The sequence below is a fragment of the Centroberyx gerrardi genome, chromosome 18 (genome assembly GCF_048128805.1).
Source record: "Centroberyx gerrardi isolate f3 chromosome 18, fCenGer3.hap1.cur.20231027, whole genome shotgun sequence".
Lineage (NCBI taxonomy): Eukaryota > Metazoa > Chordata > Actinopteri > Beryciformes > Berycidae > Centroberyx > Centroberyx gerrardi.
This window is the reverse complement of record NC_136014.1, coordinates 2359203-2376733: the sequence shown is the minus strand read 5'-3', so window position 1 is coordinate 2376733 and position 17531 is coordinate 2359203. Positions and strand designations below refer to the sequence as shown.

General features: G+C 43.3%; 1 protein-coding gene across 4 annotated transcripts in view; it reads left to right on the top strand.

The window, feature by feature from the left end:
- The first annotated feature begins 628 nt into the window (after positions 1-628).
- LOC139932292 (stonustoxin subunit beta-like) overlaps positions 629-17531 on the top strand; it is a 29587-nt gene continuing 12684 nt past the window's right edge. Inside the window, exons 1-9 of one of the 4 annotated variants that reach the window (XR_011785543.2) lie at positions 629-720; positions 1382-1484; positions 1597-1878; positions 2156-2244; positions 2419-2645; positions 3001-4193; positions 4667-4840; positions 5041-5087; positions 6197-8066. Coding sequence is in view for 3 of the 4 variants with exons in the window: in XM_078289735.1 (XP_078145861.1) it covers position 2645; positions 4618-4840; positions 5041-5087 (271 nt within the window). In the remaining variant the exon portion in view is untranslated. The other 3 variants (XM_078289737.1, XM_078289735.1, XM_078289736.1) reach the window with 3 other exon arrangements.

The following is a 17531-nucleotide window of genomic DNA, read 5'->3' as shown; positions in this document are numbered from 1 at the left end:
AAGGTAGCCAATTTGATCCGTGCTGTTTTATTTTTCCAGCAGAATTTTGTAGTTATCGAGTCTAGTGACTGGAACCAGTTAGTGGTGGGTTGTGTGGGGATCATTTCTGATGTGAAAACAATTTGGATAAAGTCTGAGCCAAAGAGAGGAAATGATATGTGTGCAATGTGTGAGTGTATGAGTGTACTGACCCTAGCTTGGTCGGTATTGTAATTGCCTAGCCAGTAGCGACAGTGGAGTCAGTAACAATATTCTTTTCTCTTTTTTTTGCACGGTGGGTGAGCTGCTATGTTTTCTTAAAGCAATATTCCACTTAGTTTTAACATGGGGGTTATTCGGCACTTGGCCACCATGAAAACCAGAATATAAACTACTCACCAAGATTGGATGCAGCTGGACGAGTTTGTAGCGTTCAGATTTTTATTCCCCATTCATTTGAATGAGAAAACTGACATTTAACACGTTTGTGAACATATTCAACAACAGTGAAGGATTTTTTTTATACTATAGGCTAATGCTTTTATTATTATTTTTATGGGACGTTTGATGTCATACTGATGCTTGATACTGAAGTTATGAGGATGTGACCACACCCTCAGGTGAAATGTTCACAGACAAACAGAACTGACGAAGGAGAAAAAGCAGCGTCTTCTCTCTGTGTTTCCTCTACAGATGAAGCTAGAAAGTCTCTTTGATTTGATCTGGATGTGAGTTCACCAGGTAAAGACCCTACAGCTTTTCCCACAGGCTGATAATTTACTTGTTACAGTGGTTGTTTTGTGTGTGTGTGTGTGTGCGCGTATGCATGTGTGTGTGTGGAGGGGTGGGGGGGTATGTCAGTCTTTGCACTGCACTGCTTGTGAGTGTTGAGCAGTTTTATAAATCTCCGACTAAAAACTGTCAAGTTACTTTTTTATAAATAACGTTAAACACATTTAAGGTTGGAGCAAGTTTCACTTTAGTTTTCACAACAGGAGTCTGTCAGATTGAGTACAATGCTGCTGTTTACTGGAATGTGTATCGCCAAATGACAGACATGACGTGATGCGCACATTTAGACTCGATGTAGATCAATTTCTTTACAACAACTTTTTATTGTAATCTCAGCTCATTTCATTGGTGAAACATGCAGGAAGTCTCACGACTAGTCTGACAGGTTGGATAAGCTTGACTGAAATGCATTTCCTCCACTGTTGATACACCAAGTGAGCAAAACACTGACACCTTGAGGATACTAAAATAGACTTCCTCTGATTCAACTGTCCCATAGGCTTAAAAATCCTTTCTATGTTACTGTCAGGAAGAATCACAGCCCTTGATATAATATATCCTGTGATTGAAACCTTGTTGTCATGAATCAGCCCAGTGTGTTTGTGTAAAGGTGTTCGCTCTGCTATGAGTCAGTCTGAGGAGAGAGAGGAGGGGCTCCCTCCCTCTAAAACCACTCTGTCTGGGGAACATGACAGCCACACCAAAGCTAAGAGGTAAGATGAGGATCTCTAACTGTCCATGACTGTTCTCCATCTCAGAGCTCAGCAGTGAAATCATTACAGCATCATTATTCAGAGTAAAAGCTCTGTCTCTGTTGTGTTGAAGCCCAGTCCAGCAGGAGAGACCAGACTCCCCTGAACCCAGCTGTGTGTCCATGAAGAGTGACCGGTCTATGGAGCCGCCTATAACATTTAAAGAAAAACATCCTTCTGAAAATAAGTAACTATTTTCTCTGTATGTTAGGATTAATAAAAACGTGAAATTGTTTTCTTCACAGGGACACAGATACCTTCATTATGTTCATAATATGTTTCTATCAGGATCCAGCAGGAGAGACCAGACTCTCCTGTACCCAGCTGTGTGTCCATGAAGAGTGATTGATCATAGGTATTTATTTAAAACTGATGATAACAGCAGATGGGTTTGCTGTTGTCAGATTCACAGTCATTAGATATAGAATTGATCCGCCCGTCATATTCTGTGGATTGACTTTCCTCTTTCAAAACATCACATCCAATAATCAGAGCAGCATTTACAGTTGGGTTCATCATGACATAACACAACACCTTTAACCACCTGTGTGTGTGTGTGTGTGTGTGTGTGTGTGTGTGTGTGTGTGTGTGTGTAACATTATATGACTTAATACATCATGTTTTCTCCATAGAGTCCACCAGGAGAGGTCAGAGGTTCCCAGTGGCCAGTCTGTCCAGGAGCATCAAACAGACCTGGACTCCATATTTATGGAGTGTAAATGTACAACAACTTGTACTTCACCATCAAGTGAAAAGCAAAACAATCATTCTGGTCATTATAGTCTCCATGCTACACTCGTTAGATCAGAGGGCTTTCAGTCTCTGCAAGATGGGTTTGATTTTGTGTCCAGATTTTAATACGGAAATGTAATTTTTACATTATAATCTGTTTCAGCTTCTTGAGGAGAACATTGTCACTTTTGTGAAGAACGAGCTGAAAAGGTTCCAGAGGGTTCTAAATCCAGATTACCCAGAATGCTTAGAGAGGCAGAGGGAGGATGAGGAGGTGGTGGACAGTGAGGAGGAAGAGCAGAGGAGGAGCAGCAGAGAGGCTTTTCTGCAGATCACAGTGCACTTCCTGAGGAGAATGAAGCAGGAGGAGCTGGCCGACTCTGCAGAGCAGTAAGAGGCTTTTAACAGGTTTAACATGATGGAAAGGGGAATTGGTGGGAAAATGGAAATGTTTGCATTTCTAACCTCTGCTGTAGACATTTCTAAAACTACATCTCTTCAATAACAGATTGGAAGGTAAATGAGCACAATCCCCATGGATAATCTGGTTAAATTATTGATTTGTTAATGTTGTTAAGTTGCCTTTCACATTTAGCTGCACACAGTCTGGACCCGTTTTTCCACCCATCAGTAATAAGCTAAATCGATGCCATGGAGTTGTGAAATCAACAAATTTATCAAGAAAATATTCACATTGCTCACATTTAATATAACATCCATTTATTGATGTTGTTTGTTAATTCAGAAACTCTTGCTACCATCTGCCAACGTGAACTCAAATCTAATCTGAAGGAGAAATTTCAGTGTTTGTTTGAGGGGATTGCTAAAGCAGGAAACCCAACACTTCTGAATCAGATCTACACAGAGCTCTACATCACAGAGGGAGGGAGTGGAGAGGTCAATGATGAACATGAGGTCAGACAGATTGAAACAGCATCCAGGAAACCAGCAAGACCAGAAACACCAATCAGATGTGAAGACATCGTTAAACCCTTACCTGGAAGAGATAAACCAACCAGAACACTGATGACAAAGGGAGTGGCTGGCATTGGGAAAACAGTCTTAACACAGAAGTTCACTCTGGACTGGGCTGAAGACAAAGCCAACCAGGGTATACAGTTCACATTTCCATTCACTTTTCGAGAGCTGAATCTGCTGAAAGGGAAAAAGTACAGCTTGGTGGAACTTCTTTATCACTTCTTCACTGAGACCAAAGCAGCAGATATCTGCAGGTTTGACAAGTTCCAGGTTGTGTTCATCTTTGACGGTCTGGATGAGTGTCGACTTCCTCTAGACTTCCAGAACAACGAGATCCTGACTGATGTTACAGAGTCAACCTCAGTGGACGTGCTGCTGACAAACCTCATCAAGGGGAAACTGCTTCCCTCTGCTCGCCTCTGGATAACCACACGACTTGCAGCAGCCAATCAGATCCCTCCTGAGCATGTTGACATGGTGACAGAGGTGAGAGGGTTCACTGACCCACAGAAGGAGGAGTACTTCAGGAAGAGATTCAGAGATGAGGAGCAGGCCAGCAGAATCATCTCCCACATCAAGACTTCACGAAGCCTCCACATCATGTGCCACATCCCAGTCTTCTGTTGGATCACTGCTACAGTTCTGGAGCATGTGTTGAAAACCAGTGAGAGAGGAGACCTGCCCAAGACCCTGAATGAGATGTACATCCACTTCTTGGCGGTTCAGTCCAAACTGGGGAATGTCAAGTATCATGGGAGAGATGAGACAGATCCACACTGGAATAAGGAGAGCAGGGAGACAATTAAATCTCTTGGAATTAAATCTCCTGGCCTCAGTTCTCAGCTCCCAGTCCTCTAGTCTGAGAGAGCTGGACCTGAGTAACAACGACCTGTAGGATTCAGGAGTGAAGCTGCTCTCTGCTGGACTGGGGAGTCCACACTGTAGACTGGAGACTCTCAGGTCAGGATTCCTCAACCTGTTCAACACATGACCAGTTAAATCCTGCTTTACATGCAGGTTATATCAGTCAATAAACATCTAACCTGTGTAGGATTCTTCTGCTCATGTGATTCTCAAACCAGTTGTGATACCAACATTTAGCACTACTTTCTAGGCTCTGTGAACTGCTTTCCTTGATTAGATTTCATTATTTACTCTCCTTGTTTCCTCTGTTGTTGAGACCTAAAATAACAGAAAGGACTTCTAAGATATTATATATACTTCTAAGAGAACTCTCAAACTGAACCAAATGAAAACACAAAGCAGATCATGTGATCAACTAGTTGTATTTGTGATGGTCACAGTTTTTGCTAGCATTAGACTGCAGTATCCCAATTAATTTGAGAGTAGTGTACTAATGAGGAAATCTAACATGTACCTGTAGTGTACTTTGTTTTGTGTGTGTGTGTGTGTGTGTGTGTGTGTGTGTGCAGGCTGTCAGGCTGTCTGCTCACAGAGGAAGGCTGTGCTTCTCTGGCCTCAGCTCTGAGCTCCAACCCCTCCCATCTGAGAGAGCTGGACCTGAGCTACAATCATCCAGGAGCCTCAGGAGTGAAGCTGCTCTCTGCTGGACTGGAGGATCCACACTGGAGACTGGACACTCTCAGGTATGGAGAGGCAACGTCCGCTAGAAGGCTGAGAGCTCACACACATTTTGTCACACTGAGAAGCTGAGGAATATTTATTAATGTCTAACAGGAGTTATGACTGATGCTGTATGGAAAATCATTCATAAGGAAGGTTATTAAATGCCCATGTTTCCATCATCAAAGAGAATCTGCTGATCTGACTTTGTTTATTCCCCCAGTGTGGACCATGGTGGAGTGCAGAGGTTGAAACCAGGTCTGAGGAAGTGTAAGAATATATTTACTTTGATTCATAAAAACACAGCAACGCACATTCAGCTAGTTACATGGTGTAGTTGCAGTTTCTTTTGTATACTATAAGCTGCTTTTAACAGTTGAACCCACCAGAAAACATATAGCTGATGCGTGACTACAGAGACATTGTTTACTCCATGATCTTAATTTTACTATTTATCTAATTATACAAGAATAAAATCCAATGAAGTACTGTCTGCAAAAGCAAATAATTTGCTCCCAAGTCCAACAGCTTTTTCTCTCCACTAAATTAAAGCCCCTATGTGTAGAATTTGTATCGCATTCTATCATCCTCCAATTAATTTTGATACCATAAAAGTTTGTCAGTAGAAAAATGAGACCATCGTGGAGAAAATTGGTTTAGTCTATGTGTTGCTTTCAGTCTGTTCATTCTCTGTGTCCGGGGGTATGAACTGGCGCGAAGTGCCGTACTGACTTATGGCAGAAAGTCAAACCAAACCAGGGAGAAAACAGACGCAGTTTGAAAGCAGACTATTTTCATAGATTGAACAGCGTGAAGCTAATCAATATGGCAGATAGTGGTAACATGGAAGACAGGACTCTAACTGCTGGACCCTCTGCAACAAAACAAAACAAGAAGCCCTAAACCCAACAGAAGAGGCTAAAAGAGCTAAGAAGGATAGGGAAGGGAGCGCCGGGACCCGGTAGCCCCGTTGGTCGATCAGCTTGAAGTACCCGTTCCCCGGCCCCCCTGGAACACGGCAGACCTGAGCCCCCAGTCACTAAACCCCGGGTGCCCCACGGAACCATTGGCGCCCAGCACTAGTTCTATAAGAGGCTAAAAGAACTATGAAGGAGCATAACAAATGTAGCGATACCAGGGAGACATTTGCAGAAAGCCCACAACCTTTCTGTTGCTTTCTTGAATCAACACCAAATGGCCTATCACAACAAGTGGCCATAAAGGTGTCGAATTGACACAGTCCATGGCTGTAGTTGAGTCTATGCCAGCCAGAGATGTCTCTACAGGACAGCTCAGGAAATTAACGACAGGATACCAACCCGGCGAAGAGCTTTGAAACTCTCTCACACATTCCACAATTAACAACCTTTATCTTTCAGCCATCAGGAGGAGAAGGACTCAAGAACTCAGGAATGCTAATGAACTATACAATCACACATCCATACTTCTCACACATCTGAATATAGGGAATCACCCTCCTTTCTTCAATTTGGATTACCAGACTGTTCTGATTAATCAAAAGGGACAGTCACCATTGGGTGAGAACGGGAATACACACCGTGTCAATACGAAGGAACAAAGACTGCTGTTGACACTTTCCAGAGTCTCATCACTACCACCTCTCTGAATCAGGACAGTCATAAATCTCTTCCCTTTTCACATTCCTTTAAAACCTACTTTCAACTATATTTTCCAAATGTCTTTAATGAATCTATTTTGTAGTTTGAAGTATACTAGATGTGTTAACTATAGGCCCATATATATGTTGAAGATGTTCAATAGCTAAAGTTACATGCATAGACCATGATGTGTTAAATGATTGAAGTGTATCAGATATTCATCCAGAGACACTCTCCCATTTTCATGGTCCTACACTGCCACCTTGTGTTTATTTATAGCAACGACATGTCAGTATAAAATGTCAGTGCGTCCGAATGTATTAAATGATTAAATTGTCTTTTGATATTAATCACGCAGTTAGAAGTTACATATATGAGTTAACTTGGTGAAGACTTTATAGCCACAGATTTTACCAGGAAGGTTTATTTGATGTTCTTATATTGATGTGCTAGCTATATAAGTTTGAATGTAAGTTCACAGGTTTTTATTATTTCGATCAATTGACAACAGTAATTGGTGGAGTTGTAAAATACCGACGTATTATTTTAAAAGAAATCTTTATTAAGATCACTTAGTAATAGATCCCAAAATAAAATAGACTAGAGGAATGATTCCTCTTGCATTCCTTTCCCCCCTCCCTCTTGTTTCGGGGTGAAATCTTCTCGAACAAAGAAATTAATTAGTAAACAGAAAAAGAGCGCGAAGCGTGATTTGCATGGCAAACCACGCCTGAAAATTCAAAGAGCTATAAAATATTCTTATCTGGTTTTTCAGTGAGTTCAACATTCCGCCCTCGCCAAGACACCTGCTGAAGCCAAGATCAACAATTTAGCTACAATTCGACTTTAGCTGAAACTTAGAGTTTGAACCTGGAGTTAGAGACGTCTTCTCCAGATGAACTTAAGAATCGCGTACAAGAAGTTTGAACCTCACGTCTAATAGTTAAGAAGTTATCAACGCTCGGCCAAACGAAGATCATTTTCGAAGCTATTTAGGAACGAGATCATTTAGTTTTCATAACAGTTAGAAGAGCTAGAAACGCCAACTCTTCCAAGACCAGCAGTCAAACACTGGTTCAACATCGCCGCAGTGTTCCACATCCATAGAGGCCTGTTGTCTACAGCTGTGAAAAGCCGGTAGCGCTGCTTGCCTCGATGTGACGATAATACATCAGAGACCAGCTGTTCCACCAGCGTCTGCTGTTGCCAGGTAACCGGCCACGCCGAGTCCGTCTCTCCGAGCTCAGCGGGACCAGACGACCCGACCGGCAGGACTTCCCAACTGAACAAAGTAGGCTCTGATTATCCACGTCTTTACTGCTGAGAGTTGATGCAAAAGTTTAGATTCAAATTACTTAAATAGATCAGGAAAAGTTAGACTTTTATAGTTTAGTTGTCCCGTAGCTTTCCGCCTCGTTTCTCTGGTTGATTGATCCATACATACCTCCATTTACTGCTGCCAATTCTTATTCCCATATTTCATTATCATTCCCCTTTCATTCTTATTTTGTTTCATTGCATTTCATGTCTATTTTTAGTCTATAGTTTCCGTGCTTCATTCTGGTGATCAATATACGTGCCTTATATTGCTTATCTCATTGAATTTGTTGTGCTTGAATAGTTAAATAAATATTCCCATTTATTACAGAGAAGTTGTTATGTGTTTCCTTACTTGCAGAGTAAAGTAATCCCTGAATTGAAAAGATTTCACAATCTTTAGACTGATGACTGATTAGTATAAGGTGGTGCCCCTTACGAGTGTAAATTGATATCTTTATCAAAGTTTCATATTTTCATACCTTTACTAAATTCTAGATTTGATAATTTCGACTCTACACGCTACATTATTTGGTGCCCCATGTGAGGCCAAAAATCCCATTGTTTTTCTCTGCAGATGAGGAAATATATTGAGGTAAATTGTTGTTCAATGAGCGATTTAAATCTTGGCATATTGGCTTTATTGGTGTGCAAATGGGTGTGAACATTGAACCATTATTCCTCCGGAGCCACTGTATTGACTTGTGAAAAGGATCCATGAGAGACAGTATTTGTAAATGTAAATTTGCAAATTAGTTGTTTAACCGGTTAGTGATACTGTCTTGTGTTGTGTATAATTGCACTGAATTATCAAGCTTGAAGAAAAATAGTCATAGTACAGTTGTGACTGTGTGAATTGCATGCATAATTAAGTGCATCCCTGCACGTTGAATCGATAGGCCTAAAGGCAAAACATAGATGTCCGCGATGCTCCGGGTCTATGCTTTTCGTCCTGGATTAGATTAGACTTCGTTTGCGAGTCTCCAGGAAGTTTTAGTCTTTCCAGACCCTCTGTTGTTGTTACTCAGCTTAGCTAACTGCTTAATAACAGCCGTGAATACGGTAAGAGGTAATGTCTCCGCTCGGGAGACCTCTAAACGGGTTAAAATAGACCCCACCAGTGAAGCGAATAAAAAGCTTGTGTTAAAACATCCCTGAGATGTGCTTTGCTAATTGATTAGCCGCTGTGCTAATCCCTTTGAGTCGGAACTGACTCTTGTGTTGAAACATCACTGAGATGTACTTTGCTTGTTGTTAACCGCCGTGTTAACGGTACGGAAAATTACTGTGTGGATTGATTAGCCGCCGTGCTGATCCCTTTGAGTCGAACTGACTGCTTGTTGTGAACTCCACACGGACTGAGAAAGTGACTGGAAACTTCCGGTCCAAGCTGCGAAAGCCTATCAGTAGGCGGTACTAAATGTGATTGCGTCACCGCGTAATCCTGCCCCCGTGGTCGTAAGGACGACCCCATCCCGCGAGATTTAAAAGAGTAACGGAGTAGACATCCTGTGTCAACATCCTGTGTCATTAAGACACAGCGCCCTCTCGCGAATAAACTGACTTTGGTTAATTTGAGTTGAATGTGTACATTGATGAACTGTGTGGTATAAATTGAATTCAAAATTATCCTTTCTCTCTAAATTGGCTTGTGCTCAAAAGAAAGGACGCCCTCTAGTGACCAAGCAATGTGTTGAACTGTGAACTTCTATGAAGAGTGCTTTATACCGTTATCCTTATTCTTGAATGATAGAATAAGTATCACTCAAAGAATACATTAATGCATCAATACTATCTGAATCCATGATTTAATTTACAACCTTTGATAAACTTTGAGGATTTTATATCACTTTTGAAGCATTTTTGTTTGTCATATATAAACAATAAAAAATGTTTATTTGTCATTTACCTTCTTTTGAGACATTTACTCATCTTTTGAAAGTAAACAATTAACAATATTCTCCTAGGTTTTTGTTATCCTAGACAACTCCTGTTAAGTGATAATATCAAATGGTAAAGTTGCTTACTCTTCTATTTTTAATCAACTTTCCCAAATTGTAATTACATAAAACCTCTGACTTTATACAAAGATTGAATTGTTATACTAACTTTAAACAGCTTTAAGTCCCTATACACATTCGCATTATAACATAAATCAATTTTTAAAATTTTTATTTAAAATGTTTTTAATTACTTGCTCTTCTTGTGTTAATCCACTATTGGTCACTAAGGAAGCCCAGCGAAATAAAGGTATCTATAATCGACTCCAACCTAAATATCTGGAAATCCCACACACGTCGTTAATGTGCCACGGTCTCCCCTGATTTGGAGATTGACACTCAAGTAACCAAATCAACGCTCGTATCTAATCAAATTATGGCTGCCTCAGCTGACAAAACATCCCCGCCTTCGAGCCAAGGTGACCACCTCGAGGTCTTGGAATCCTTATTGGCTGACCTGATTAAAGACTCAGCGCCTGATTATGCAGCACAAATCCAAAGTGCTGATCCTGCCACACTTGACCAAAAGATGTCAGAACTTGTGAGCAAAGCTGCAAAAGCATCACTAAAAGACCAAGAGCTTTCCAAAGTGTTAGGTTGTATGGCTGTCACATTGACTGCACAACTTAGACACACAGATACCTTGTTAGACCAAACAACGACTGAATTGAAAACCACAAAACGTGAGGATGCGCGGTTGCTAGAGGTAAACAGGAACCTGCGAGAGAACAGCTCGCGCAGACCAGGCTATCCTTAGCTGAAGCAGAAATACGCATTGAGGAACTAGAAAAGAAAGCTAGTGATGCAGGAAAGGATGAGTGGAAAGAGAAGAATGAGAGGCTAGAACAAACCCTTCTAGAACAGGACCAAGAGCTAGCAGTAGCCAAGACTCAGCTTGAGGAGGACAGGGTACAACTACAAATAGTACGTAGAGACCATGACATTGCTAACAACCTACTTCATCAGGCAGTGGATGAAATGAAGGACCTGAAAGCCCAAGTAAAAGCTTATAAGGGACATAGAGAAACCGATCAGAGGTATATACAGGAATTACAACAAAGATTGGATGAGGTCCAGGATCATACTAGGGAATGTCAACGTCAGCAGGAGATTAAAGATGAGGAGCTAACAGAGGTTAGAAGAGAACTACGACACTCCCTTACCATCAGTCAAAGTCAACAGGGTCGTCACTACGAACCCTCTCCCGAAAGGAGGAGAGATTTTCAGGCCCAAATTCCTAGAGATGCTCAGGGTGACTCACCCCCTCAATCTAATCCTCTGTTCGCACCAAACCCATTCTCCCACGCTCAGGTTGGCAGGGCCTCAACTTCCCACACTAGTGTGGGACGGCCCCAACAAACTCCCCTACCTACCGGTGCTTATTCGCCCCAAGGCCTGTCTGACAGAGACCTAGATAAGATTGCTCGTAACATCGCAAGGTTTGATCCAAAGCCAGCGGGATCTCACGACACCAATACCTACCTGAAAGACATTGGCTTCTATATGAGAAAGTTCCCAAACACTACAGTAGATGACAAAATCTACTTGATCAAAGTTACTTCCAGTCGGGAAGTAAGCAGTTTCATTGAGCGTCAGCCAGACTATGTCAGAGCAGACTACCAACTCCTCTGCCAAGCCATGATGCGCGAGTTTTCAGATCCCGAGTCCCAAACCGGTTTGATTGCAGCCATGGCAATCAGACAAGGTAGATCGGAATCCCCTCAACAGTACTACCATCGCTTGCGCCAGGCCTACTTCGGGACTAAGAATGAACCAGGGATGGAGGAAGACTTGAACTTCAAATCACTTTTCATCCAAAACCTCCATCCCTCTACTGGTCATCACTTAGGTGTGGTAGCATGTCCTCAAACTCAAAACAGTCTACAACTACGCGAATTAGCCATTAAGGGTTATGCTAAACAGAAACAAACAATGTCTAAAAACGCCGAACCTAGATCCGTCTTGAGTCTGGATACCAAATCCTTGCCCTTGGAACTCGAGGGAACCCACGGTAAGAGTCCTCCCAATTCAAACCCCTCTTCCCCACAGCCACACCGCCGTGAGAAGGGACCGGGGTATTCAAGAGCCGAACCAAATCGTTCTTCTTCAGATTCTCGCCAAGGGAAACGTTACCCTGACCAGTGGGAGAAACGCCGCTACAATGACAACTGGGTAAGTTTCCAACGCGAACCCAGAAACACTTATCCCCAAGATAAGCCACAGTGGAAACCACCTAATCGAAACTCACCTGGTGAGAGAGCCCAAAGAAACAATGACCACCAGACCCCTCAAAAGAAAGACAATAATGTCACAATCGAATCTAACTTGACTGGCATTAGTGAAGAAGATATTGAGATCATCACATGTGTGATAGATAATTTACGGAAAAAGGAAAAACCTATACCAAAAGTTGATCTTTTCACCGTGACCTCTCTACCTACCAACCTCCCTCTTGAAGACATCGCACCTCAACCACCTGACGTGGTAATGGAGGAACTCTACGTAGGCCCTGATGATATTGAGCCTACATCACCTCCAAGTCAGAACCTGATGCTGTTCCAAGCCATTGAACTTGAACAAACCTCAGACACAGCGATCCCATTGGTTCCAGAGAAAGCTGTCTTGGTCGTTCAGTTGGACTCTGAGGGAGAAACTCCCAATGACGATCTCTCAATCATCCAGGGCGAATCGCCCTTCCAACAATTCTTGTGTAACCTAACCGAGAAAGGTGTTGCACGCAAGTTCTATCTCTCCACGACGCTCGAACATGAGTTAGTGCATGAAGCACTCTTGGACACCGCCGCAGATGTCACCTTGATGTCATCAGCGCTCTTTACCAAACTCCGGACAATGGCACGCCGATCGAACAGAGACTTGAAACTACAACCCTGTTCTTTAGACGTACAAGCCTACTCCACCGTAGGTACTACCTTGTCCGCAATGGCTTTGGTGCAGTTAACCATAGGGCCTATGAGTATCATTCATCCGGTGTGTGTGTCCCCCCTGGACACTATACCGCTTCTTATCGGAAAAGACCTCCTTAACCGATTTGAACCCTTGATCGACTTCAAGCGGTTGAAGATCTGGGCACAGGTTCGCAAACCTCTGCCTATTTCTCTTCCCCAATGGTCTGAAGTCCAGTGCTATGTCCTTGGTGCTGACAATCCAGCACCCTGCGTCCCATCAAGTCAGCTTAGAAATGCTGAGATGCTTGAAACAGTCAACCCAGATGACAGTGCACCCCCTGAGCCCACACGCAACCACTACTTTGACCTGAATGTCTGTAAAGACATGGTCACTGCCTACGTAGACGGCTGCTCCTTCCACCATAAGACACGGACACGTGCTGGGGCAGGTCTGGCTTGGATTAACAATACCCCTTGTGTGCCACGGCGGTTCAGGCTGGGCTCTCAGACTCCCCAATATGCCGAAATCGCTGGCATTCTGATAACCTTACAAACAGCCGTAGCACAGAACATCGAAGAACTAGTGATTTGCACGGATTCAAACTATGCACGTCTCGGTTTCTCCTGCCATCTGACGCACTGGAAGCACAATGGCTTCCTCACTTCAAACAGGAACCCTGTTAAACACAAAGAGTTGTTCATGGCTTGCGACCAATTGATGGAACAACACGACATGCAGGTGTAATGGAAGAAAGTCAGGGGCCACTCTCGTGTCCCTGGCATAGACAAAGAACTCAATGACTTGGCTGATACTTTTGCCAAGAAAGGCACCCTGGATGGGATTCCCTGGCTGTTCGAGCTGGAGTCTCTTCCCGCCCTACCCGCCCCTTCGATCTGCGCGGTCAGATCTCCCACACAGGCTGCCCGTAGTCCGGCAACTTTCTCTGTCTCGCCCGCGTTTACTGATTCAGAGCTTGTGACGCTACAATCACAGGACCCGGCCATCCACGCAATGATCCTGTACTTATCTGATGCCTCTACGCACGTGATCTCTGATTCTGACTTTCTTTCCACACCTGGCTTGACGCATCTCTTTGCTGCGAGGAACAACCTGCTGCTCGTCAAGGGCCTTCTGGTTCATGTCTCCGATGACCTCACTTCACCCATGTTTGTGGTCCCTCTGAGCCAAAGGGGGGTGCTGCTCACACATGCCCATGACTTGCCATGCGCAGGCCACCGAGGCATCAAAGCAACGTACACGGCACTTCAGCAAGTGCGCACACATGCGCCAAGATGTGGCAGAATACATCAAAGGTTGCCTGGTTTGTTGCCAATTCCAGCCATCAAACCCACTCCACAGAGCCCCCTTACAACGTAGGGGTATCTCATTTCCATGGTCAGACCTCCAAATAGATTGGGTAGGACCTCTTACAAGGTCAACCAGAGGCAACAAGTATTTCCTCACAGTCACTTGCGCCTTCACCAAGTGGGTGGAGTGTCTGCCAGCACCAAATGATACTGCCCAAACCACCGCCTACTTGCTAATGAACCACATCTCCCGATTTGGGTTGCCAACTCGTGTCGATTCAGACAGGGGGACCCACTTCACTGCCGAAGTCATGAAAGAACTCTGGCAACTACTGGGTGTAAAAGCCCAATTTCACATCAGCCACCACCCTTGGGCCTCAGGCCAGGTCGAACGGGCCAACCGAACCGTGGTCAATATACTAAAAAAGTATGTTGCAGCCAATCAAAAAGATTGGGACGTCAAGTTGCCTCTAGTCCTGATGGCCATAAGGGCAACTCCCCATGAAGCAACCGGAGTCTCCCCTTTTGAAATGATGACGGGCAGACAAATGACTCTTCCGTTGCATCTTCTCTATCAACCAGGTGAAGCCAGCATGGCTACGGCATACACCACCCACCAATATGTGTCTGATCTGAAAGATCACTTGAAAGCGACCTTCACATTCGCCCAGAAACACCTGGAAAAGAGTGCTGAAGGACGGAAAGCCTACTATGACCAAAAGGCATCTAAAAACGAACTCCAAGTGGGGGACAAAGCCTGGTACTACATCTTTGCCCAGCCAACTGGGAATGCCAACCAGGGTTCAGGGAGAATTGCCCGAAAGCTCCTTTCCCGATGGGCTGGCCCCTACTTGATAGTCGATAAACTGTCTCCCGTTGTGTACCGAATCAAGATCCACAAAGGTCAGAAAGAACCAGTCTTGAAATGGGTCCACAGAAACCAGATCAAGCCACACAAAACCCCCATGGGACTTGTAGGGGACGCTGACGCCCTAGTTAGGGTATAAACCCCTCAGTTAAAACACCTAGGTACTGACAAGTGCCAAACATAGGCGAGTGTCGTAGTTGTCTTCGTCCACAATAGTTAACCTCTCAAGTACTAAACCACCCAGTGATAATTCAGTGTTTAGTATATCCTATTGTTGTTCACCACTTTGTTTCTCAGTACAGCAAATCACTGCGAGTGGGGGTGACTTAAAACACCCCAGACTATAATATTCATCAGATTGCCTGACATCAATTGAGATTTCTAGGTAGCCAAACACCAGCCCAAAAGGGAAAGTTAGCATAGCATCAGGATGATTCAGCTCTTCATGTTCCTGTCCCTCTGCCTGTCCGCGGCAATCACCCAGTCCGAGCTGAGTGGGCACAACAAGCGGTCAAAGCGGCTCATTGGAACCCTATTAACTGCAGTCGTCGCTGTTGGCTCCCTATTTAGTCTCGGAGTGTCCTCAGTGAATGCTGTTACAGACTATTGGTCAGACGTTACAGGGTACTATTCTGGTCCTAAACCTACAGTGTGGCCCTGAACAAAACAATGCTCAGTGTCAATAAACTCCTTTCAGTGCTCCAGGTCGATCACGCTCATACCCAGCTTGTCACCATGTTGATGGCCGATATGTTAAGAGAAATTGGCTCTACAGTGGACAGTCTAGCTATGGGTAGGAACCCTCCATATCTGGTACCTCTCTCCCTAGTCCAGAATATTAGAGCCCTCGAGTTTCTGGAATAGAATGAATTTAGAGTATTAACCAAATTAGTGTAGAACCCCGATAGTAAACCTAGGATAGGGTAGACTTAGTGTCTTATTTCCCCTCTTTCCTTCTTGTTCTTCCCTTTATCTGTCTAAGGCAGGGATGCATCAACTCTCTGTGTAGAAAGCTGGATTGTTGCCTACCTGTCTACGATGGTCTCACCTGTTCTCTCCTTAACGGCCTGACGCTTCCTGGACTGCAAACGTCAGACCATGTGGGGGATATGTAGCGATACCAGGGAGACATTTGCAGAAAGCCTACAACCTTTCTGTTGCTTTCTTGAATCAACATCAAATGGCCTATCACAACAAGTGGCCATAAAGGTGTCAAATTGACACAGTCCATGGCTGTAGTTGAGTCTATGCCAGCCAGAGATGTCTCCACAGGACAGCTCAGGAAATTAACGACAGGATACCAACCCGGCGAAGAGCTTTGAAACTCTCTCACACATTCCACAATTAACAACCTTTATCTTTCAGCCATCAGGAGGAGAAGGACTCAATAACTCAGGAATACTAATGAACTATACAATCACACATCCATACTTCTCACACATCTGAATATAGGGAATCACCCTCCTTTCTTCAATTTAGAGTACCAGACTGTTCTGATTAATCAAAAGGGACAGTCACCATTGGGTGAGGACGGGAATACACACCGTGTCAATACGAAGGAACAAAGACTGCTGTTGCCACTTTCCAGAGTCTCATCACTACCACCTCTCTGAATCAGGACAGTCATAAATCTCTTCCCTTTTCACATTCCTTTAAAACCTACTTTCAACTATATTTTCCAAATGTCTTTAATGAATCTATTTTGTAGTTTGAAGTATACTAGATGTGTTAACTATAGGCCCATATATATGTTGAAGATGTTCAATAGCTAAAGTTACATGCATAGACCATGATGTGTTAAATGATTGAAGTGTATCAGATATTCATCCAGAGACACTCTCCCATTCTCATGGTCCTACACTGCCACCTTGTGGTCATTTATAGCAACGACATGTCAGTATAAAATGTCAGTGCGTCCGAATGTATTAAATGATTAAATTGTCTTTTGATATTAATCACGCAGTTAGAAACACAAGTTACATATATGAGTTAACTTGGTGAAGACTTTATAGTCACAGATTTTACCAGGAAGGTTTATTTGATGTCCTTATATTGATGTGCTAGCTATATAAGTTTGAATGTAAGTTCACAGGTTTTTATTATTTCGATCAATTGACAACAGTAATTGGTGGAGATGTAAAATACCGACATATTATTTTAAAAGAAATCTTTATTAAGATCACTTAGTAATAGATCCCAAAATAAAATAGACTAGAGGAATGATTCCTCTTGCATTCCTTTCCCCCCTCCCTCTCGTTTCGGGGTGAAATCTTCTCGAACAAAGAAATTAATTAGTAAACAGAAAAAGAGCGCGAAGCGTGATTTGCATGGCAAACCACGCCTGAAAATTCAAAGAGCTATAAAATATTCTTATCTGGTTTTTCAGTGAGTTCAACATTCCGCCCTCGCCAAGACACCTGCTGAAGCCAAGATCAACAATTTAGCTACAATTCGACTTTAGCTGAAACTTAGAGTTTGAACCTGGAGTTAGAGACGTCTTCTCCAGATGAACAAGAAGTTTGAACCTCACGTCTAATAGTTAAGAAGTTATCAACGCTCGGCCAAGCGAAGATAATTTTCGAAGCTATTTAGGAACGAGATCATTTAGTTTTTATAACAGGTAGAAGAGCTAGAAACGCCAACTCTTCCAAGACCAGCCGTCTACAGCTGTGAAAAGCCGGTAGCGCTGCTTGCCT